Source organism: Lineus longissimus, chromosome 13, assembly GCF_910592395.1.
Source record: "Lineus longissimus chromosome 13, tnLinLong1.2, whole genome shotgun sequence".
Taxonomy (NCBI): domain Eukaryota; kingdom Metazoa; phylum Nemertea; class Pilidiophora; order Heteronemertea; family Lineidae; genus Lineus; species Lineus longissimus.
In genome coordinates, this window is record NC_088320.1 from 2,886,668 (window position 1) to 2,911,925 (window position 25,258).

The following is a 25,258-nucleotide window of genomic DNA, read 5'->3' on the forward strand; positions in this document are numbered from 1 at the left end:
GTTCTTTGAAGAGGATCGTAGTCACAATCACAATCACTAGACATGGATCTCATAAAAATCAACGTCAAAGGAACGGTTTTCATAACAACACGAGAAGACATCCTTAACATTCCCACTTCGAAGCTGGCGTCTGTCGTAAACAGTCAAAAGTACTTCGACAACAATATGGGGATGTTTTACTTCAACCGACGGCCCGATTTTTTCAACATCATTCTAGAGGCTCACAGGGAAGGCAAGTTGCATATTCCCTCCGATATCTGCGGCATTGAATTCATGCAGGAAATGGAGTTCTGGAATCTGCCAAAGACCATGGTCGCACCCTGCTGCATCGGCAGGATCATCTCGGCTTTGTCGGAAAAGGACATTACTGACACTATCACGAAGGAAATTCTGGCGAATTTTGAAAAAAGTGTGGAAGTTTTAGAGAAGAGTCGAGGGTGGAGGGAACCTGCTGCTAGGCTGTGGATATTCTTAGAGTTCCCTGTTTATTCAACTTCTGCTAAGGTACGTCAATCTCCACGGGACTTTTCATTCCCTTAAAATGCAAGATGCAATACTTATAAGATCATTTTGTGACAATATCGCTTTGTTTTTAAATTAACTAGATGAATTGAAAGTCTTGGCTATTTCATTCTGACTTCCATGACTGTTTACATTGAAATCTATGAGAAGATTGAGCGAGAAAATCACACTGACTAATTCATGTGATCCTCGTGTAGATTGTCTTAACACGCACTCGTTTGACCACCATCATTCAAACAATTAATATATGATACCAAATTTCATTTCAGATCTTTTCCGCTTTCATCTCGTTCTGGATCTGTGTGTCCGTGGTCAACTTCCTCTTCATGTTTGACTTGAACATCCGGCCTCCACTTCCTCCGAACGCTACCCTAATGGCAGAGGGTGATCAAGTCTTGTCTCTTATAAACTCCGACAAATGGCTAAGGTTTTGGCTCTCCGGTGTTCCGTTTCCCGTCTTGATGATAGACATGGTTGGTAACGGCATACTTCTCCTCGACCTCATAGTAAGGGTCATAGTGTGTCCGTATAAACTAATCTTCCTCAAATCCTTGAAAATCATCGATATTATCGTTATGGTTGGGTTTTGGGTTTCGATACTGCTGTACTTGCCCGTGGTGTTATCTGGAATGACTCCAAGCATTGGCCTAAGGAGCGCATGGGTAGGGTGTGTCTTCGCACAACTCATGCGACCGCTACTGATCCTGCGCCTGTCCAATACGTTCGTCGGACTCCGCGTCATGATGATGGTCCTATCAAAAAGTATGACCGAACTTTTCACCATAGTTTCCTTTCTCGGAATAGGGATGATGTTCTTCGGAGTATTCATCTACGTGACTGAGATAGGCGTGAATGGAGATTTCAATTCCCCCTGGGAGGGCGCCTGGTGGGCTCTCATTACGATGTCTACCGTGGGCTACGGGGACATGTACCCACACGGCTGGCCAGGGTACGTCGTGGCCATTGCCTGTACGGTAATGGGTTTGATCATCACAGCAATGTCCATACCTATCATTAGTAACAACTTTAACATTTATTACGACTACGTTCGTCTGACCATTGGTGTAATTCAGGAGCGATGCCAGAAACTGAGAGAGAAACACACGAAGAAAGTCAAGCCTGTTATTGTTGTGTGTTCTGGAGAGGACGATTCCTTTTAGACCAATATACATGTGAGCAAAAACGCTCTAGGCTTTTGAGCCGGGTACTGTGAAAGCACTATTTTGTTGATTTCCCCGTGTGTGTTATGTAAGCCATTGGGGTTACACATGAGATTACCCAAATTAATCCCACAAAAGAACGCCCGACCTTGCTTAGACTTTTTAGGGTCATGCAGTATTTGCATGATAGAAGAGGTTTCAACACGAAGAAGGAGAAAATGCCAAGCTGATTGGATGTAATGTGTCGTCAAGCTAGAAAACAATGTTATTGGTATTGTTGTCCATCTATACATATCAGTATCACCGGCTGCATTGTGTGGTCATTTCCTGTGCGGCACCATGTCAGACTTTTAACGATGTTCCGGTATGAGATAATGAACTGTCACCCGTTTCCTTTCTCGTGATAAAGCTCTGTTACTCCGGCGATTAAGTGTCTGTGTTGACGTGGCTACAACTCAGATGTATCGGATTATGTATGTTCAACATTCGTTAAGAGTAACCAGCATTGTCAATGGGCAATTCTGATTACGCCGCCATGTTGTCCGTTTATGATAAACCTTAAAAGTTCAATTCGACTATAATTAGGTCACATGTGGATCTTTTTCTCACAACTTGAGGGCTTTCCACTTTAACAGAGTAGATGTACAGTCGCACTGGATGTAATGTATATAACTATTGATAAAGTTATTACCCCATGCCAGTTGTATTGGCTTAGTGTCAGATCATTACATCACCTACAAGTGGCGTTGGTTATATTCGACACTGGCAAAGTGTCGACTGAGTATATATATGTACATATATACAAGTATCTTAGCGTTGACAGCTGCCAGAGACTTCCTTTCAGGCAAGTAATTGTCGCGCTGAGTTGATTAAGAATAAAGTATTATCTCGGAGTGTAAGTTCTCTCGACTGGACTATTTGCCCCTCCTCATGGGGGTATGTGTCGCAGATTCCCTCCAGCCTTGACTATTTTCAACTGGTCGCGTTGTCTCACAAACACGACGCTACTAACATGACTGATACTATAATCAATTGCGCTTGTATCATTATTTTTTTCTGTCTGTGATTTTAGTAGTTACACGATGTTCCGGAGCTGTCAGACTCGCAATTAACCGCACAGAAACTAACGATAAGTTCATCAACTCTCTATTTGCCATTCTATTGACTAGGAACCGTCCTAGATCAGCAAACAAACCCGTGAAAATAGAAATAATGCCTGCGTATATTTGCGCTCGTGCTGCGAAATGCCCTCCGGTGATTTAAGTCGATGGTTCTCAAACAGTTAAATGCAATCCACATTCGTTCAATATGATTCATATTGGCGGCTATTGATGAATGTTGATGTCCAATTCTTGTTTAATGGTGATTTAGTGTCGCTAAGTTACATTATGCGGAGCGGTTTTCCCATATAAATGCTAAAGGCAAAACATACTGTTAGCGAGCGTGGATGGCAAAACATACTGTTGGCTGGCGTATATGGCAAAACACACTGTTGGCTGGCGTATATGGCAAACACACTGTTGGCTGGCGTATATGGCAAAACACACTGTTGGCTGGCGTATATGGCAAAACACACTGTTGGCTGGCGTATATGGCAAAACACACTGTTGGCTGGCGTATATGGCAAAACACACTGTTGGCTGGCGTATATGGCAAAACACACTGTTGGCTGGCGTATATGGCAAAACACACTGTTGGCTGGCGTATATGGCAAAACACACTGTTGGCTGGCGTATATGGCAAAACACACTGTTGGCTGGCGTATATGGCAAAACACACTGTTGGCTGGCGTATATGGCAAAACACACTGTTGGCTGGCGTATATGGCAAAACATACTTAGCATAAATGGCAAAACAGTACTGTTGGCAAGAGTGGATGGCCAAACACATTGTTGGCGAGAGTGTATGACAAGACATAATATTGTTGGCAAGCACAGATGGCAAAGCATACTGTAGGATACCTGAATATGCAAAATCCTCGGTCACGTCGCCGCTCGGTCCTCACTCTAGCTAGTCACGACACTCATTTATTGTAGGATAATTTAATCTACCCTCCCAGAATGAGCCGTGACTCTCCATTATCATGATTATCTGCCCCTCCCCCTCCAAACTCAACAAAATAACCCCCGTGCTAACCTATATCCACACACATCCAAGTACATTTCACATTCCCCCCACAGAGCACTCTTCAATTGATATTCAATTAGTTCAGTTCGGGATTCCAATTATTTCTAATTGACAATCATTGATTGATTGATTGACGGGTTGATTGAGTGACTTAATATAATATTGAAATGTGCGCTATTTAAATGGTAGATAAGTAGTAATCGATGCATGTGTATGTCTGTGGTCTCAAAGAGTTGTGTCCGCAAATGACTCAAAAATGACACATAATTTCATTTTCCTTGTCTTGATATTCCGGTCAAAGGAAAATTATGCCATGATTGGAAAGTATAAAGAAATGTCATCCCATTCCCATCCTAGCTATTACAACTGCATCTTTTAATCGAAACGCGATAAAGTATGGGTTATATCAATGTGGCGGTGTGACTGACTGCAGTTTGGAGTGACAACAACGTTTTGGTTGAATTGAGTCATTGTTAATTCCTGTCAGTCTGAAGCTGAGTCCCCCTTCGCGAACACTCAATATTCAATTTGATATTCGACCTTGGCGCGGGCCCAACAGACTTCGCCTTCACTGAACACATTCCGACTGGAAGAAGGTTTCATGATGGAATTGACGGCTTGGTATCTCGATGGCAAAACAGACAATACTGAGGCAAGTAGGTTAGTAACAAGCATTTGGCACCGGACGAAAGGGTTGTCGAGGGCCGAACAGACTTCGCATTCACCAAACATTGAAGCTACAAATGATACCGCCCTCTACTGCGAATCCACCCAGCGGCCGCATCCAGTACGTTTAGCATTCGATATTGCAAAGCTGACAACTGTCTGAACGCGTTAAGCCATTCACATCCGCTTTCCATTACCTCCTGATACATATTCTCGTTTTTTATCGATTCTCGCGAGAGTCAATAAGCGTGGTTTCCTGCGAGAAATGAACTATGACGGAGACTTCATTATCAATAGTTTTTAACGGTTTATTTCATTCAGTCTGATTTGCCATTAATTGGCGTTGACACACAGACTCGAAGTAAGATGGCTGTTTAGAAGATTGATTGCCGGCCGTAGTGGCAGTTGCTGATGTAACCCGTTGGGTGTGAAAGACGGCGACTGTTGGCTTTCGTTAGGTGCAAAGGATGGCGCAGATTTGGCGCTTGTTGGGCGCTAACAAAGAACATCTCGGTCCAAAACATTGCTCTCCTTTTCGTGTTTCAGAGTGTTCTTGTAGTTACTTCTTCGGTTTCTTTCGGCATCTTTATAGCAAAGCGAACTTACCTTAGTGTCAGCGTGTGTCAAGCTATCCACGAATATATATCCAATATTTCTGAAAAGATAAAACGAGCAAACGTTTCAATACTTGAACATGTAAACTTTGTTTTGACGGTTCCGATATCATATATAGGCTCACAGAATATTATTCGTTTTTGATCACAGTTCCAATATGCAAATTTTAGATGGGCTAACAGCTACATTCAATTTTGGTTTTATCTTCATTGCAGTCTGAAATCAGTGTGTACTTCAGTTTGTAAAGTTAGGGTTCAGGGGTTTTCTTCAAGATAATAATGATAATGATGATGATACAATACTATTTGTACGTGAATGAATAAATCACATGAAACTGAAGAGAAAAAAGAAAAGAAAAAATGGGGTTAATAAACGCACATCAACCCGGACTAAAGGTTTTCATACCGTTATCTGGTTATTTACACTTTCCCGCTATCATCAGTGCAAACGGGCGGATCGAGATCGCACGAAAGTCCGCTCGTGTCGTTTTAACCGCTACTTTAATCCAACGGCTTTCAGGGCGGGCGGGAGGCAATTTCCCGCGGATCATCCTCGCCCTGATACGATCTTCGCAACCATTCAGCTCTGTACCCGCAGGCCATGCTCATTTATTATATCTCACACCGTCATTATTGTTGCGCAAGTTTGCGCTGGCGTGAAATAACATTTGGTGATTGCCGACAGCCGCACAGTTCACAATACCATGATCACGGGAGACCATTGCCGATTTTTCCTGATTCTGAAATGGCCGCGATGATGGTTTTTGCCGCCGAGATTGTTGTGTTAAGCTATTGTATTCAGATCCGTGCTGTGCAACCTTTTACCGTAATACAGAATTGACATGACATCAGCCATTTTGCTATCAGTCCTGATTTTGACTATGTGTCATGAAGAACTCGGCGTTCAACACTAGAGTTAGTCATTCAGATTCATGAGCTGAAAAGAAAATCTGGCTACAAAAGACTCATACATTGACTTCTCATTTTCTTTAAAATTCATCGCGCCAATGGTACTCAAGATCGAAATTTAGATTGAGGTCGAAAATATATTCGTTGGCAACACTTCCGATATTAGACTCACAGCGTAATTAGCGGATGTGGTGTTCTAGAATTCGTTCAGCGATGATGTCCGCCACCGGCCCTGTTAACGAGGCAGCTGATAATACGGTGACGAGGTGCCGAAACATCCATTCTCCCGGACATCAGGCAATTAGCACTAGGGCGATACTAACATTGGCTGAGCAAATGCGAAAACCATGTCGCACAGATCCAGCGTTAATGTTGCACTAGACTCGGTGAACCGTTATGGTGTTCCGGTTCGCGTTGTAGGAACACCCGCCAGGCGAACATGGCCGACTAATCATCATGGCGCTGCTGACATTCACTCAGTGATCGAGTTAAATAGCTTTTCCTCCTCCGAGTCAGGATGAGTGTCTTTGTGTGCCACAACGATTAGGCCAGTGCGAATTGGGTATTTTGTCTCCCTCCCCACCCAACATGCCCAATGGAAGGACCGGTTGCCGGTGAACAATGATTGTTAACACGCCGTGTAAAGTTTTGCAACATCTGACATTGACAAACCTATCTTGACTGACACGGCCCTGCCATTCTCATCAGTCACATTGCTTCATATGCAGGGGATGAATACTCGCGTTGGTGATGGCCCCCAAGACGCGCATCACAATCTCTCGTGTCTACTGAAAGATGAAGTTTATTTCAGTCAATTTAAAATATCGGGATTCTTTCTGAGTTGATTATGTATGATGCTAATGATGTAAGACTGGTGTTTTATCTACAGGGTGCCACGGAAAGGATTTCTTCTTCTTCTTCTTCTTCTTCTTCAGCGTTCGCTCTGCACTTGGAGGGGTCATTCTCCTAGGAGTAATCCTCCTCCAAGGCGGGATGAGCGTATCCTGCGTGCCACTACGGTTAGGCGCCAATTGGGTTTATTGGCCTAATGGTCCGACTTTGGCGAGAGAGATAGAGTCCACGCAAGCTACTCATGTTTCTCACTTGGTTGGGTCTTAGCTTGCCCTGGCATAGACACCAGGTACCAGAGTCTCATTCGAAGGACTGTGAAGAGCCAGGAATTTTAGTTCCTTGAAAGCCACGCCGGTTCATCCAGACATACGATCCTGGGTTCTCCCCGGGATCGTTGCGGAAATCTCGCAGGCACCGGAAGCAAATGCCAAACATGGTTACGCAGAACACAGTATACATTGGTGTTTGTGATGAAGATAATGATAGTAACAATGATGAGGATGATGATGACGATGATGATGATCTCCCTGATCACCCTGGTTCATGATATTGTTCATCTAACTATCACTCTTTCCACCTTCCCTGGATCGAGCCAGTAAACAGCTTTAATTCTCAACATAAAATTACATTAGAGGGAAGTGTCCCGCGATCGATGCGGCTTCGAGCCGTGAATTACGACTCTGATCGCCTAAGCAGCCGCCCATTCAAGCGAGTGCTCTTCCATTTAAAGTCCATTTCAATAGTGTTATCATAGCCAGGCAAATGACTGCACGTTAACCCTTACACATCAATCCGTTCAAGCGAGTGCTCTGTCATTTAAGCCACTGTCAGTATGCAGTCACTGACAGTGAAAATTGTATTGGGTTCCACTGTACTTGTCAACTCAATTTAAAGTTACAGCGTGAATAAACAAATACAGATATCCCCTGCGAACTCATGACCCTGTCCTCCATTTTGGTCACATAAGTGATGAAGACGTCTCGTTTGACCTGTCCAAGCCCCTTGATTTCCTGCGGGAATGCCCAAACGGCCTCGTAGCCGTGTCAGTACGGATCCATTCCGTATTATGCACCAAGGGGAGGGTAACCTTTCTGCTATGGAATGTACGGCCAAGCCCTCCAATGCATTTCTTGTTCACGATTTTTGATTTGTCATAGGGTTTGTGTCAAATGTAATGATTGGAAGGGGGTCCTACAATGATGATTCCGGTCAGACCTTCATGAGAAAACTGACTGCTCGGGCAGTGAAGGTACTAGTAACTTTGTAGCATATAATGCACGAGATCGACGATGTCTGTAATCCGTATATTAGTTTCATTAACGTACCTGTATATGTAAGTGGTAGCCTTTATTGCACAGACCCATGTATCAATAGAAACAACCAAATATTTAAAAAAAGGCCGGGTCTATTTGGCAAGCCGCTCGCCGAACAGGCATCTTTTTTTGTCCTGTTTGGAGAGCCGCTTGCCAAACAGCACTAAAAAGCCACCCTGTTCGGCCAGCCGGGCTTGCCGAACAGGTAAAAAATCTACCCTGTTTGGCGTGCTGGAGACTTTACTTTAATATTAATGAGTTCGGCTCTCCATTCAGGACAAGAAAAAGTCGCTGTTTGGTAAGCCGGGCTTGCCAAATAGTCACTTCCTAAAAACAAATCAGCATTTGTCGTCCTTTCATAAGCCTAACATGACAATGCATTATCATCTCTAAGGGTTAATGTTCCGATATCACTGTTTATCCAGTTGGAGCCAACCCAGCTTCCTATTAATATGCTAATTACAGTATAAAGACTAAAGGGTACCAGCAACCAGCTCTAATAGACTACTCATCTGTAGCATCCGCGGTTGCTCCTGGCCAGTCAAGCTGCCTTTGTGCCACGAGGACCAATTATGTGATAATTACTAGAGTCAGTAGAGATGACTATCGAAGGCAGGGAGCGGGGAGGGAAATGGCTCAGATGTATCCGGGGTTTATTGGCTATCACCAATTGAACACAGAGTAAGCCGTGAATGAGGTCAATGCACGTGTCAAAGTCACATATCACACCGTAGGGTTCATCAATGCGACCAGATCGTATCCTGCCTCGGACCTCCTCCTTCCTTTGATCTACGTTCCTAGATGGATAGCTCTGTTCGAATGATGAATCCTGTCAATGTAGTGCTGTAGTCAGAAGTGGTGGAGCGCGACAAGTAAAACGATGCCTCCCTAATCTCAACAAAAACACTACGCTGAGGAAAATGATGTGCGATGACCAACGTGATGAAGATTACGTGACCAAAAAATGTTTTTGTTAAGCGCTGTTGCAAGCTGCACTGATGTTGACCGTCACGAACATCACAATGACCCATCCTACTCCAAAAAATGAATTATGGTCGGCTGTGGTTACGCTGAGCTGTGACCATCAGCGCATCGTTACGGCCCAATATCACCCGCGGTATCACGTTATCCGGCTACAGCCATGGGCCATTATATTAGCTAAATGTGACTTCCGGTGACCTGCGTTATCTCTGCCCAGCTGCACGGACAATGCGCCTGACCAGCTCTGAGAAAGCGCACGACCCATGGTACCCTCCTCGACCGCTGTAACCAATTCGTAGTGAACGATGGGCCGGGTCAATAAGAGCGCATCCTCTGTGACCCAAGTAACCTTCCCCAACATAGCTGTGGCCAGTTTGCAGTGAATAATGGTCCGTGACCAGTGAAAGCGCATCGCCAACAACCCCATATCACTTGCCCTTCAGCGCCGTGATCAGCATACATCGATGGGTTGTGGTCATTGTCCATTCTGCCACTGTGAATAGAATGGCTAACTCCGGCTTAATGATCCATGGTGATTGGCTGTGGTCATTATGCTGGGGTGATCTGGCCATGGCCAAGAGCGGACATCGTCGTCTGGCCACTTACCATAGATGGGTACGAATCCAGAGAATGTATGAATGCATTCATTACAAGCATTCCCGAGGGGTTGCCATGGGATGGAAAGTGGAATTTTGAGCAAAAACAGGAGACCGGGTAAGCTTTCACAGGTGTTGGACTAATTTCGATGTAAGTCATAGGTATTAGCAGCAATATTGAGAGAAAAAAGTGAATACAACGACCATTGCATCAAAAGAAATGTACAGTTGCGTCACGTGGCAGCGAATGCCGAAGAATTAGACCAGATTATCACTGAACAGCCGCAGGATAATGAAATCTCGTCCACGCACTGAAATCAATCCGAAGCGTTTCTCTAAATGCAAAATGCACATATTAATTCGATTTAGAGAAATATACCGCATGGAAATTTGTAAAGACAGCAATGCAACTTCTAGATCGGAGACGAAATTGAATTTTTGATCTAACTGTGAGCAAGTTGAGACGAAGGCTGTTATTGAGTTAGAGGATGAGGACTTTAGTTTGTTATTTAAGATGATGGTGTTGAATATATTTGTTAAGAGTTTAGGAATAACTCTGGTTTGTGATCAAATCTAATGGCAAAACGGAGTTAGTAGAAGAATTTCATGCTGAGGCCGTACGGATTAATGAAAGATTTTGAAAGATCTCTATAGTTTTCTTTGCGTAGCGTGAGCTACGTTGCGTGACATCTCCTCCTCCATTTAGTAGTAAAGTACGCGGGAGCAACAGTAATAGGGAGTTTTCGGAAAGCTCCAGTAACGCCGACGCGAACTCCTACCCCATTGTTCGAGCTCCTGATCATGATATCGAACAATGGGACAGGCGTTCGCGTTGGCGTCTCGGAGATTTGCGAAAACTCCCTAATATCGCACTTACTCTCGAATCCACCGCCTTGCCTAGCGGAATCCCAGAAGGTAGAATCACCCCAAATTAGCCATTGGTAAGTTTATTCACGTATCAGCCAATCGAGAGCGGAGTCTATCGGCCACCGCTAAGGAGGGGATAGCCATATCAATTTTACCCATAACAAAGTTAGCTCGTGTAAGTATCGGTTGTGAGTGGAGTGCTGGAGCTAATTTGCGATAGGCGAAGCAAATTGGATATGTCTGGATCGAAATACCCGTGCCAGAAATCAGTAGGAAAAAGCAGTTCCTGTTCCTTGTGGGCTGACTAAAGGGGGGGGGGGAATACTTAGTGAAAATACGTTAACAACTGCTTTTGGGGTACAACACCCTTGCTTGCATGCTGTAGGGTAATTACCATCAAGTGCTGCTAAATTTGTAACAATTTTTCCGAGAAAACTTCACAGTATCACGTGCCTTACTCGGTTGGATAACTCAACCCGCTTGATAAAAAGCGCTACTGACTGTCCTTTCAAAAGAGACCCCATCCCATCACGCCTGAAGGTAATCACATGACATCGACATCACTCAATACTAAACCTATACGTTGGGATCGCATTTCCGGCTATTTGCGCGGTTACTGCCATTTCAAAACAGATTATGACCTCATTTTTTAACATAGAGCCCTCGAAACGGATCTTATTCTTCACTACTCAATATCTTTTCGGTAAATCTTTAAAAAAAACCTCTCAGAAAGTCAGTCTTTGGAGCTGATATCCGCACTGCAGCTAAACTCGGTCACTGCATGCCATAATTTTCTCTACGCCTCATAAGCTGTCAATGACATTTTCGACATTCTTATTCCAAACGCTGATTTTATCACAAAAAGTTGCTGATAATGGCGCAGCTAGCGCGACAAGCGGAAATGGACGCATTTTTCTATCCACTCTGCAGGAATTGGCCACTAAGTTGAAGGAAGACGATGCTGTTTAATCGTGCGGATTTGAACTGATTATTTAACCGATTTCTGAAAGGCCACAAAAGTACATGTACACGCGTATCTTATGAACAGTAAATAGGCCTTGATAAGCGAGATGACATCCCCATTTGAATATTCATGATCCATAGGTTTACGCCCAAAACGCACAATAATGGCTGTCTTGTCCTCATGATTTCTCCCAATTCTACTGGTGTAAATAACCAGGTGAAAATCAGAAAAAAATTAGCAAGGTATCGCATATTTTAAAATATGACTGTCTAAAATGTTGTAGACATTTGATATTCGGCCATGCGTCGGCAAATCTTAATCTAGCTATCTCTTTGAAACTTTCCGAGCTATCTTGCTACGCCGTGGTATCTCCTGGCACAATAGAATCGGGGAGTTTCGTGGGGTTTTCGCCCGAAATGGCAACAAGTCGCCGATTGGGGAACCTTGTCTGGATGCTCAGCATCGAAATACGCGAGATAAATTTTGCCGTGACCATCCGACCGAGGTCAGTTCTCCCGGAGTACTCCTAACGAAGACAGATGTGCTCACCTACTCAATGCGATGTGATGACTAGATAAGTACTAATTCGGAGATGAATCACCACTCACCATAGAGTCTATTCAAGGTTATGCCCTAACACTAAAAGCTTGGGATGACCATAGAGGAATCGCACATATATACATGTATTTTGACGGAGATTGGGCGGATGGTGGATGTGCAAGTCATCCAAAATCTTATCGCAACTATTGGGCTCACCCACTTCATTGTATTCGCTAGATCCCCACTTAAATGATAACTAAGACTTCTGTCTCCAGTATTGTATCAATTCCTTGAGCTATAGGTCCTAATCCGCCACTGGAATAAAACAGGGGAGGAATTATTCGCTGGGAGAGAGAAATCAACGTCCACACCACCGAGCCATCAACAGTGAAACTAGCGACCAATGGCGATTTATGAATGGGACAACACCACGCTATTTAGATGAGCACGGCTTTGCGGTCATCATCCATTACAACCCCAGTAATCTCGCCGTCTATTACCGCAAATGGACAAATTCATAAATGAGCCCCATCACACTAGCCATTTGCCATTAGTTACTCTTTACTTTATGACGGGGAATAAGTGGCCTGTCCTGCAGATAATTACTTTCAAATTGTATAATTTGAGGCCATCCCATATTATGGTCGGCTTATCAGAGGTTTCTATCTCATTTATTGGGTCTGCAAATGTACGATTTATTTTCCCCCCTGACGGGGATTAGCTGTACGTTTTGTTCTATACTGTAGTCAAAAGAGTCATTGGTAAAATGCATAACAACTGATGGGATTTGCAGCGCTGTAACTGCCAAGCGCTTTTGCTCAACTGGACCACAAAGCAAGCCTCCCGTATTGACAAATTATCCCAAATTTGGGCGACAACCACTTCGAAACTCATTCCCCGATTCCGCCTGTTAAGACAGCTCATAACCCTCTCCGCTACTCTAAACTACGTCTAGGGGAAACACGATGTGCTGCACGTATGTATTCCTGGTAGTACTCAAATTGGAGATTAAACCTGTTCCTTCGGGAGTGGTTGATTTAAACTGAAGCAACCATTCCAGCCTAAAGAATCGTATCATCTTGCTGTCATACAACATGATCGTATGATCTCTCAACGATAAAGTCATGTCACGCAAAGTGGGCAGACATCAAACGGGCTTGTTTCAATATACGGCATATATCATTGGTTACCCGGAGAGGTCAAGTGGATGGCACGCCAATACCAGGGGCGCCAACCTTTGTAACCGAGAACTCCATTAAGTCGTGACATTCTCTGGCGCGGACAAGTGTCCACCTTCAAAGCAAGCCTGGGGAATGTCAAAACCCTTCATGTGTATATGGGGTGGCGTAGAAATATGCAAGAAAACCAATACCATCGATATTATCGTCTACAACCCGAACATCTTACGTTTATCTTGATATGGCCCAACCCTCGGACAGTGCGTATAGGACACACTCGCTCAGACGTCCCAACACTGTTCTCTGCCTCAGATTGAGTACGGAGTCAATGACTTCAGTCTGAAGATGAAACCACTCTCGTTTCAAGCAAAAACTATTCGCTTATCAATTGGCAAAGGGCGATAGCGATACTCGATCAGTGACACCACGGACACAAGGCTAATCCACCAGGAGCCGGGCCGTATTATGAGCAGCGGTTATAGTAAGATCACATCCTCCTCAAGAATCCTTGACCAAGCCATCTCGGCCACTCTGTCTATACATTCAATCGGCTGAGCACTCTCAATACGCTCGACCCGACAGCATGGGTAATCAAATATCACTCTAGTCAGTTGCGTCTATAGTCAAAGCTTGACTCTTGCATCTTAAGTGTTGACCACCATCACCCCAAGTTGCTATCAATCGTTCTCCAACCCGTTCCCGCAGCAGTCTTACATGCTGCATTTTTCGTTGTTTTAAGAGGACATCCATGGGGTTGAGAATGGGTTGGGGATAAACTATTTGACTACGGGTATCCTAAAAAAATAGTGACTCTGATGGATGAACACTTCTGTATGAATTAGCCGAACTATGCAACAGCTGAATGCCAAACTGCGTTGGCAGACCACGAGCCAGCAGAACGCCTATTTGAGAGTAGAAATTGCAAAACATTTTTTTCCATAAGGCCTCTTCTGCTGAGAGATATTAAACTCAAGCATTTTTGCAAACTCACAGACTGAAACACATCGTCCAAGAGTATGTACATGTAAATGAACATTAATAAGCCCATTTAGTTATAAAATGGTTCCCAATCGTATCGACAGATGGCTAATGACACTTTAGCCATCTGCCTTGACTGACGATCGGGAACCAACCTAATTTACCAATTTCTTCATTCGTCCCAAGCGATGCGTCGTTAAAACATAAATAAACCAGCTAATTCCGTTGATGCCGTAGATTCACCAGAGTAATAAACAGTTCTAAAGGGTTAATGGTGACTTAATGTCTCATTAATAGCAAATTGAATGACCCTTTGTCGCTTTTATCGTCCATGCGATAGTCAGCCATTAAATACATAAAAATTGATGACCCCATGGTGTCATCATTCATTCGATGGTATCTGGACTGATTTTTAATGAAGTGCATGGTTAGAAATTGACTAGGAACGACCAATGTAATTAATATAAATGATTGGGGAAAGTTGAGGGGAAAAGCTGAATGCGGCATGCATTATGCTAATATGCGGGGAGGTCAACATTTTCGATATTTCGCTTTATTCCCATATAAATCATAATGAACAGCGCGGCTAAACATTGACCGATATGGGGATGATGGATGGAGGACAGATTTGGGATGAAGTTACGGAATCCATGAATTTCAGTATAGAGAGCAGCGGAAGTGACCACATTGGTAGGAATTCATATTGCAATTCTCAAGACAAGTGCAGCAGCAGCAGCGGCGGCGGCGGCGGCAGCAGCAACAACAACAACAATAACAATAACAACAACGACGACAACGTCGACAACAACAACAACCACGCGAATCATGCTGGGCCATACCGATTTCCTAAAGTAAGACCTCGTGATGTTTTTCTTTAAGTCATGACTTAGTAATGTTTACCGCATCACCAATTCATTCAAACTCGCCAAGTTAACCGAACCTATTTTTCTACAAAAGCAGTGCTATCTTTAGCGAAAATAGATAATACTCTATTGGTAACAAAAGCTGATAGTGGTAAAAAACCTGTACAAGGTACTTCGCGTGGGCACAAAACGGATGATATTTCCTTAAATATCTACCTCGTACTATAAATATGATTTCTCTGAAAGCACACGGAAGCGGGGTAGCTATTCAAAGGGCTGTATACCTATTAGGTATTTATTTAGAGTGCAAAGTCAATCTAAGAACTAGCTAGTGTTCCACCCAGCTCAGTTCTCCTGTGGTACTTTCATTGAATCAAAGTTACATGCTCTTTTGATCCCAACTGGCAAAGGATTCAAGAAATTTAACATAACTCGATAGTTAATCACAGAGCCATCATGTATAGGACTGTCCCAACTGGAAATACGTATTCTGATCGGCAGATTATGAGAACTCATTTGATGACTGGAAGATCAATGAAGTTTTAATAAAATGCCGATCCTGCGCCTACAGAGGGCACAGAACAATTTGTTTATTTTTCTCTTAGAGAAGGCAATATAATATGATTATACTGTGCATGTTTATCGCGGACACAAGGTAACACTACACCCATGAAAATGGAACAGAAATTCGAGAAATTTGCTTTGTTCGTTAACGCAAGAAGATTCCACTTTGCTTTGACATTGGCTTATTCTGATAACGCCTGGGAGCATAGGGTATATAATAGGCCTAATGTATCATGTTCCTTAAGGTTCATCTTGATTCCAGGGCACTTGTTGGCGTAACATTGAATGTCACTACACCTTCAAAGGAACGCCCACGGTTTTTCAATTTCACAAGGGCCTACTCCTTTCAGTACGTCCTCCATATCACTTCCAACTGATTTACCGACAGTGTACTTGCTTATCTACATTTGTCCTACTTTGCCTCCACACTGGCCTTTCCTACATGCACTTCGCAAGCCTCCACATCCAGGCTACCTCAGTAATGACGTCTTTTGTCATGGAGAGACAGTCAGCCCACGATCTAAATTGGCAGGGCAAATAGAATACATATTTCAAAATGCATTGCACAAATAACCTGATAGTGTCACATCCAATGTATGCTTGACCTTTCGCGCTTGATGGAAGACTGTCCAGGGTAGCACCGTAGCTAGCGGATTAATGTTGGATGGAAAAGAGGTCGCGTATGTCGCGTAGGTGAGCGAGATCGAAAAACACACCTGGTGTCAGATGCTAAAGGATCAGCATGAGAATGATTATTTTGCCCAGTTGACAATTTGATCCACCCAAGGTACCCAATTGTGTACATTTTCCGGAGTTCTGCTACTTACAAGTACAGTATTGGCTGACTGGGGACACAGGGGTACAAACCCATAAGCCACAAGGGCAGTAGCAGGTGCATAAGTTTGCAGCACAGCTCTACATATAATTATTCATTGGATCGAGACCGGTTGCCGTCTTGGATTTCAACCGAGCCTGCTGCTGATATACACAGAGATGTGCATGCAGCTTAAGAGAATGGGTTTTTGATCTTAAACCTTGTAGGCCTTTCCTGAAAAAAGTCTACGGGGTACTTTCCTGTGTGAGCTTTTCAATAAGTATAGCACCAAGACGGCGGCCACCTGGCGATGCGATTAAATGAGGAAATATCCGTCCTCCTGGGCTCACGAACGTGCACATCTTCATATATCAATTACGGGCTGCAATTGTTATAGCACACTGCGGGGATATCCCCTTGCAAACTGATGCTACTTATTTCACTGATGATTAGATAGCTGTTTAAATATAGCGTCCGCATCAGGAGCCCCATCGTTTATTCACCGGGTGTGATTAGTTCATCATCACCTATTCCTGCGAAAGTACAGTAATTATATTACCCTAACTCACTGTTCGTACTAAATGTGAATCGAAACCAAATTAGAACGTCATTTTCTTAGAAATCTTTTTCTTTATACGTATAAATTGAAAGGACCACCGTTAACGGGGTTTTAGCTTGTTCAAAGTAGGCTATTCTGGTGAGGTGGTGTTTAAGATGTGCCGACAATCTTGTTGCTGCGCATGCGCATCGGAAGTGGCGAATGTCTTTTGGGATTTATCCGGCTTTATTACAATGTACAACGTAGACAAGGGCATTCATGCTATTGTGCTGAGACAATGTATATCAAGCACACAATGGGTTAAATAAGGACCTACCCGTTTGCTATTGTATTCGACTTGGAAAATGGTCCTCCATTGTTCTGTAGTTTTCCCTGAAAATAAAAAGAACATTGTTCATTACAAAAGTGATAAGGTAATCTCAGTAATTTTCATTATATCACGGACTTGGCTTTCAGCTATCAAGTCCAAGTTTACTTAAGAACAGTGCATTTCACAAGCTAAGTTTCTAGATTTAATCTTTTTTAACAAACCATACTTGTCTTATAACAGGTTGGGACAGGACGACCTAAGCTGTGTCCATTGTTCATTCGTTAAAATGCCCTGACCCTTAATATCATCAACCTCGAGCATTAAGCCATCATTAAGCCCATCCCTTCAGCAAAGGAAAACGATTTATAATATTCATTCACCAACAATTTCTTTCACTTTGGAATCATCGTCCATCAACATCGAGAATGACAGTCTTTCGTATGACAACAAGTTCCGCTTAGGAGGTGCTTTTCATTTGGCGACTCAATTTTCCACTCTATTTCAATCCAACCACAGACATTAAGAAGCTAGTCAAATTGCTATGACATCGAGAACGTATTCAATTTTGATAAAATTGCATTTCTATAACTGAATGGGATGTTAGAGCGGATGCACAATATTAGAAGCATGTGGCTTAGATTTGTCTGTTTCCTAAAGCAACGAAATTTTATCCCTTGGATATGATTATGGCAATGTTTCAAACTTTAAAAAACAGGCAAAGTAAATGCTAAAAGTCTAGGAAAAATAAAGTGTGTTTGTGTTAATGACATGCTATACTGAAATCTGAAATTCTCCCACGGGGCACGGACGCTTTGCCTGAAGCTGCAGATGACTTAGTCCGAGAAATCAAGAGCTAGAAAACCAGAAGTTGTCCGAGTGGTGCAACTCAAACTTCAACGTCTAGGATGCGAACACATACCCATCCTCGAAGTGGAATTATCACGCTATTTTTCTCTCTTTTACTCGGTGTTTACATCATGTACCGGTTTCATAGTCTTGATTGTACTTTAACAATATAGTTATATTTAGATTATAGATATATTTCCCGGCTGCGAAACTCAGAAACTTAAAATGATAATCAGGCCTCAACATTTTCTAAGATCCCTTCTTCAAATCCTCCGCCTTCCCGGATTGTGATCACTGACCACCGATTAAGCGATGCTGCTGATAGAGCCACGATACTGCCTGGCCGTGTGAAATGGACTTTGCCTGACCTTGCTACCTGCAACCTTTCCCAATCATAATAAGCTCATGACAAACACCACAAAGCACAATCCAGTACTTGTCAGGCCTCAACAATTTCTAAGACATCCCTTCTAAACCATCCTGCCTCCAGTACCATCACTAAACTGACCACCAATCTGGCGATGTTGCTGATACTGCCAATGCTTGATGAGTTTGCGATACTATCGGGGCAGAGGTATTTCTAGCGATTCTACAATCGCTCTCCTTTAGAGGGGATTAGGTTCAGACGGTGAGATTAGGCGGATACTTCGCGAGCTTACCAAGAATAAATTTCATGATTATTGTGGTACAAGCGGGCTAGTCAGTCGGCATCTTTACTTAACAAGTGGTTTTCGGAACGGTTTAGATGAAATTTGTAGGAATTACCTTCAGTAGGTAAAATTTTCAAAGAATGTTGCGAACTATCCAGAACAAGTGCAAGCCTCGTTGTCACAAAAATAATGTTGAAAAAAAAATCATGTGATGTCCTTTCCCAGCCACCGCAGCAATGTCTTCAATATAACCTGAGCGAACCTCAAGACAGCGGGAATAAAATATGATGGAAAAATCCACTAAAAACGTCAACACAAATTATGTTACATGGTATAATGGTAAAAAAAATATCATAAGAAAACAAGAAAAAAATCCATCACATCTCTAAGCTATCGCCGAGTCGACTTAAAATATCAATCAACACGTCAATCACGCATGCGTGAAGATACGGAAATAAAAATATTCGCGCCTCCTAATAGGATATAAATAGGAGATTCCAACACGGATGCTGTGGGTCTTTGGGGAGATGCAGAGACGCTGTCGGCAGAATTATGCCATTAAACCCGCCACCCGAGCGCAAAATCTGCCAAATGCCTGATAGCATTCCTATAAATACTTTTTCCTATCGAAACGCACCCCAGCAGAAGAGTGAGACTTGTGCGTTATGTATGGAAATGATGCCATTGGATGGGTTCGTCGTGTTCTTTGTGTGGAATATGTCGCGTGTTTGCCAAGAAATGATATTTCTAATTAGTTTAGTTGGTCGAGTACATCATTTGAGGTGGTATTGTCAAACAGGAACGCATAGGCTGAGGAGGTCGAGGAGTTTGATAATCATGAAGTTATCGGGCGTCTGAAGAATCAAGGATGACTTTGGACCAACATACAAGACGGACATAATGAAGTCGTCATCCAAATCGCAGGCAATCACTTCGACTTGGAATACGACTACATTATTTCCTCCTTATGCACAGGTCCGATCTGGAATTTGAAAATCCTTGTTCATCTACACGTAGTTTATTAATTGGAAAACGTTCGTCTCTTAATTTAAATCGAAGTTGTCACTATAGAAGACAGCAATTCACTCTCAAAGTTGAAGTCGGAGTGGGAGTGTCGTAAATGATGCGCAAACTCTCTATTGTCACAACCAGACGGCCCCGGAAAGACCACTTTCAAATCTATTTACAGTATCTCTCGTGCATGACATTGCAAATACTGTTGGAGCTTAGTTAAGAGAACGCACCTATTATCACGACTGATCTTACGACTCGACCCCTGACGGCGAACACCATACCCTTGTAATTGATGGACGTTGGTTAATTGGATTGTCAAAACGTCAATTAATTATGCAAATACGCAGTGATTAGTAGGCATCATGTGGGGTGTCTGAATCGTATAAGTTGTAAACACGGATGTGAATTTGTTCCGTGTTCTTATTTTGCAGAAGGAAAAAAAAAAACTTGCCAATTAACAGTAAAATGTGAGACATATTTTTTTGATGGGCTTAATAATTCAAAAGTACAAAACTACAACGGAGATGGTTTCTCGGCGATGTTGAATTGGACCCAACGTACCCTTTAGCATGATTGAGGATCTTTCACTTTTAAATCCTTTCGAGTAGCTTATAACATGTAATTAGATCGCTCGTGTAACTTTGATGCAAGCAAGAATGTTTTCGATGCAATTGATATTGAAGTCGTCTAAGACGATTCATGGATGTTCTAGTTTTCTTTCCAATGACATCAGGTCTTTGAAGAGCTTGCTGTTGACTTGAAAGCTTTGTGTCCTGTTTGTGCAATGTAAAACGTTGCCTTGTTTGGGGGTAGTAGATCTGAATTCTATTATTCTGTTGCATGTGCAAAAGAATATGGAAAGTCATTTGCCTTTTAATTAGTTTGAACGTGGGTTGAGTTAAGAAAAGGTACCCAGCGTGGCCTGGAGACGATTGTTGCTGTGAGTTTTAAAATTTATTACTTAAAAGTACATTTGTTAAAGTGATTCAAGATGAATCGAGGCCATCTTTGCCTGGCTGTTTGCCAGTAACTTGTCTCTCCTGTATATTTCTGCACTCCAATTCTTCGACACATTCAAACGATGTGCACACACAGTGCATTATTGTTCTCTTGGGAGACACGTTCCTGTTAGAAATTGCTGCAAATCTCTGAGTCGAAACTAGAAATGCATCAACAGGCTTGTAAGAAAGATACGAAGTATGGCTAACGAAAGTATGCCCTTGAAACTGCCTTCGACCACTTAGTACCATCGACTATGATATTGTAAGGGTTTTCTATTGATGGTCGAGTTTTTCAGCCATTCTTAAACTAACAGTTGAGACTTTGAAATTACTAACACAAAATCTAGGTCATAAAACACTGAACGCTATCAGAACCTGGCGCCCATCAACATCACGGACGTGACGAACATATACGTATATACGTTGTCAGTGTTCTTGAACCTGTTAACTCCGTCGTACTGATCAAACAGACACAGCAGACTCCTTCAATAGAGTCGATCCTTTCTGTAGTCCTTGATGCTATAGCGAGTGTAGTGCGTTCTTCGTCATCCTCCATCTACGCTGATTAATTGACAGTTTAATTAACTAATAGCACGAGAGTAGTACAGTAATCAGGATAAAGCCAATGAGAGGAATTCGCTGGTACAGTCTTGTGCAAACGTTTAGAAACACTTAAAATCTTAAACGATACTCTTCAGTCATGGGCGGACACTTACTATAGGGTGTTTTCACGGTCAGCGAAGTTGGAGGGCATAATTCCCAAGTTGGCGATTCTGTAACAGACATTACGTGAAAGTCTGGCTGTTCATGTTACGGGCAATTTAGAGTATTCACGCTGTTGTGCTGTGATTTTACATCCATTTGCATAATCTCAATTGTCATTTTTTTACACGAATTTCGAATTCATTGCATGTTAAGAGACTAATCATCTTTAGCATTCCGATTTCATCTCAGAGGACAAGCGCTCTAAGTTTATTCATTCGCTATCCCAGGCGGCGACTAGTAACCAACCAGAACTAGCTACCCACGAGTTTGGAACCTTCGACCTTTCGACATCGAGGGCGAGGCAGATGTCTTGGCCATTAGGATTGGTGGCGGCTGGCCCTATATTCAGATGCGAAAAGAAAACACCATTGTTTGTGCAGCTCCATGTGGATTGATTCGATCGATATCGTGATCATGACTGTAGACGTACATTGTATTTTATGGCAAAACACAGACGTTAATCCCCTAAATCACATGATTATAAAGAAGTCATGATTGCTGCTCAATAAAGTATCATGTTACATGTATCGGCAGGATATGCATACCTTTTTCATTGATGATGGATTATGCCCAGTAAACTGGACCTGGGAATTTCTAAAAAGACTTATAAAATGACTATTTTAGGCTTTATTCTAATAAGACAAGTATTCTAATTTCTCAACCTTTTTTTATTCTGTGGGAATCCTATTGTTGCCTGCATCGACTGCTCACGTACATGCTATGTACATTTTTGCACAACCTTGCCTGTTCTCGTGACACTTGACACGTGTCATATAGTTACAACTAATTCGTGTTCGAACAATGTTTTCACTGGCAACACAAATATCCAATACAGCGTTGGTAAATAACTCTATCAATTTATGCTGACGGATAATTGATGGGTCTACGAGTCAAAGCGCGTTCGTCTACTGTGTACATTTCTCTAAGCCACCCGACACCGTGAAGCTGATGCAATAGTATACATTTTAGGTGATATCTTAACTAAGAATTTTTTTTTGATCTTGACCTAGGTTCTGTCGTTGTCTTTCCAAACTACACACTGAGAAGTAAAAAAAACAACAACAACCTTTCATTCAGTTTTGCACAAATACATCTGCTCATCAAACTACACAAGGGTCAGCTGAGGTAGCGAAAATGTAGTCTAGTTCCTTTTTACAACATCCATATTCAAATCTCAGATCATATTTGGCCTTTATACGGCTATTTTGTTAAATACGTCGTCTCCTTATTTAATTACCTGTATTCAGCAACAAGTGACACCGACACTTCCCGTGTTTTCGCTTGCTAGACAAATATCAAACACGGCGTCAAATGCTTCGCCAATATTGAACAACCGAATGTAAATTTGATAAATCCAGGAGTCAAGTCGAAGTTGCGGTCTCCATTTCGCCCTGGGTACATTTATACCGCTTGGGAATCGATACCTATACGACAGCCATTTCAATAATGGTTTTTAGAAGGTTTTATTATTGCGCTGAGCAACAAAGGTGAATATTACAGCGTACGTACCAACTCTAAGCAACTCAAAGAGCTGGTTCCTGTTGCCATTGGCATGTTGGAGGTTCATATATGTAGCTAGCTGCTTTAGCGCCAAGCAGTGGCTCAGTGATTCCGTCTGGAAGGCGGAGGAGGCCAACTCTAGCTACTATCCATGCAGCTGGTTGGCGAAGATCAAAAGCAACGTGTGGAATGTCATTGTTGCCATACATGTACCTTCCAAAAATATCTAACAAACACCACAAACCATTTTGCTCGATATTTGAAGAAAACGCGTAGCTGACGTCCAAATTAATTAAAATCCTCCGATTCGTTGGAGAGGGATAAAAGTACGAATAGAAAAACAACACTAAAAGCTCAAATTCCTTTGCGTGTGTATACTATCACGAATTCAATGTTTTGACTGAAATGGCTGTCACTTTCTCCAAATTGACATCAGTTGATTCTGGCCAACGATTCGTATAATTCATTCAACAAAGTAATGCGCGCATATTACCAGGCACTTATGAAAAACCTTTGATGTTGGGTTGTGAGGAAATGGGGAGTACTTACTCAGCGCTTGCCTGGGGTAGTTCAATGATGTATTTATCGCAATGGTTTCCTTGTTTGGCTTAGAGTTGTTGATAACAATGATTCTGGATGTGAAAATGCTAATTGTAACAAACTTTGTTGTCGCGACAGCGTTAACATGGTGGCGGATAGACGGTCCCACTGAAAGGTACACTCAATGGAAATAGAAATATGATATGATGGAATATTGAGCACTTGGTACGTCAATTCGCCTGGATAGGGTGGTAATAATCTCCTGTGTGGGAGACGCAACACAACCCCAGATCCCGCGGGATGATAGTGGCGTTACATTATACATGTCTGATCCGATAACTGAAACTTTTGAAAATTTGAACCTGTCTAAATATGTTTTTCGTCGACACTATGAGAAGTTGATACGCTGGAGGAGAGTGTCAACAAAAGACAAACCGCCGTGCGAACTCGCTAAACGTTAGTATAACCATAGGCCGGGTCTATTTGGCAAGCCGCTCGCCGAACAGGCATCTTTTCTTGTCCTGTTTGGAGAGCCGCTTGCCAAATAGCACTAAAAAGCCACCCTGTTCGGCCAGCCGGGCTTGCCAAACAGGTAAAAAATCTACCCTGTTTGGCGAGCTGGAGACTTTACTTTAATATTAATGAGTACGGCTCTCCATTCAGGACAAGAAAAAGTCGCTGTTTGGTAAGCCGGGCTTGCCAAGTAGTCACTTCCTAACCATTATCATTGTCCGGGTTAGATCGGAGAATTTCACATAGCGTAACGCCAATAGTGTCAGCGCCGACGAAAGTACACCTAATGGGAAGAAAATGTGCTACAGGTGACCATTGAGATTCTATATCTACCCTCTTCGATGTTCCCTTACATTTTAGGCTAGCGCAGATCCGCAGAATAGACTGAATCAGCTGTTAATTAAATTAGCAAGATGCGTTACACTGGTTACACTACATCTCAAGGCTTTGTCAGATCAAATACATCAAGATGGGGACCTTCACGCATGACCTTCGCAGCGCATCCCATTCATCAACCCCGGAGCCAATCAGCCACTCGGGGCCCATCCTGTTAGAAAGAGAAGATCAGTGTGGTTGATACACCACAAGCGCCTTTAATACGTTGACTATGGCAATTAAATTCTCCCCAATCGTAACGGGATCATGATAGATTTACAAAGATTAAGGCAAGCCTTGGTAAGTATAATGGAAGTCTTTGTAAAGCCAAAATCAGTTGGTCACCAGCAGTGATAAGGCACTGAGGAGAGTGCCTTCACGTAAGCGCTTGGGCCAGACTCTGACCAGAGATCAATCTAGTTGATACACCGAAAGCGTGAAAGATAGCTTTGGCAATCAAATTGAGGACCTTTGATACACGAGCACTCGAGGTTTATTTGGTTATAAAACTGTAAATATTAGAAAAAATCGATATGGTTGATACACTGCAAGCGTACTAAATACGTAGATTGTGGCAATTAAGACTGTCAGAGTTGATGCACTTTTGGTAAGTAGGTCAATGTGAAACTGAAATGAGCAGTTAGTAGAAAAACAGAGGACAAATAATGATTCGACTT

The 25,258-nt window shown here is 42.6% G+C and overlaps 2 protein-coding genes across 3 annotated transcripts in view; one reads left to right on the forward strand and one right to left on the reverse strand.

Annotated features, from left to right (window-relative positions):
- LOC135498449 (muscarinic acetylcholine receptor M2-like) overlaps positions 1 to 25,258 on the reverse strand; it is a 124,372-nt gene that overhangs the window by 36,292 nt on the left and 62,822 nt on the right. For both annotated transcript variants that reach the window (XM_064788717.1, XM_064788719.1), the window contains exons 3-4: positions 17,384 to 17,439; positions 5,082 to 5,130 (exon numbers count right to left, since the gene is read on the reverse strand). The gene's annotated coding sequence lies outside the window, so the exon portion shown is untranslated. The remainder of the gene's footprint in view (positions 1 to 5,081; positions 5,131 to 17,383; positions 17,440 to 25,258) is intronic.
- On the forward strand, positions 43 to 1,682 carry LOC135498337 (potassium voltage-gated channel subfamily C member 3-like). The gene is made up of 2 exons (XM_064788592.1): positions 43 to 504; positions 792 to 1,682. Exons 1-2 carry the CDS (start codon positions 43 to 45, stop codon positions 1,680 to 1,682), a joined length of 1,353 nt encoding a protein of 450 aa, XP_064644662.1.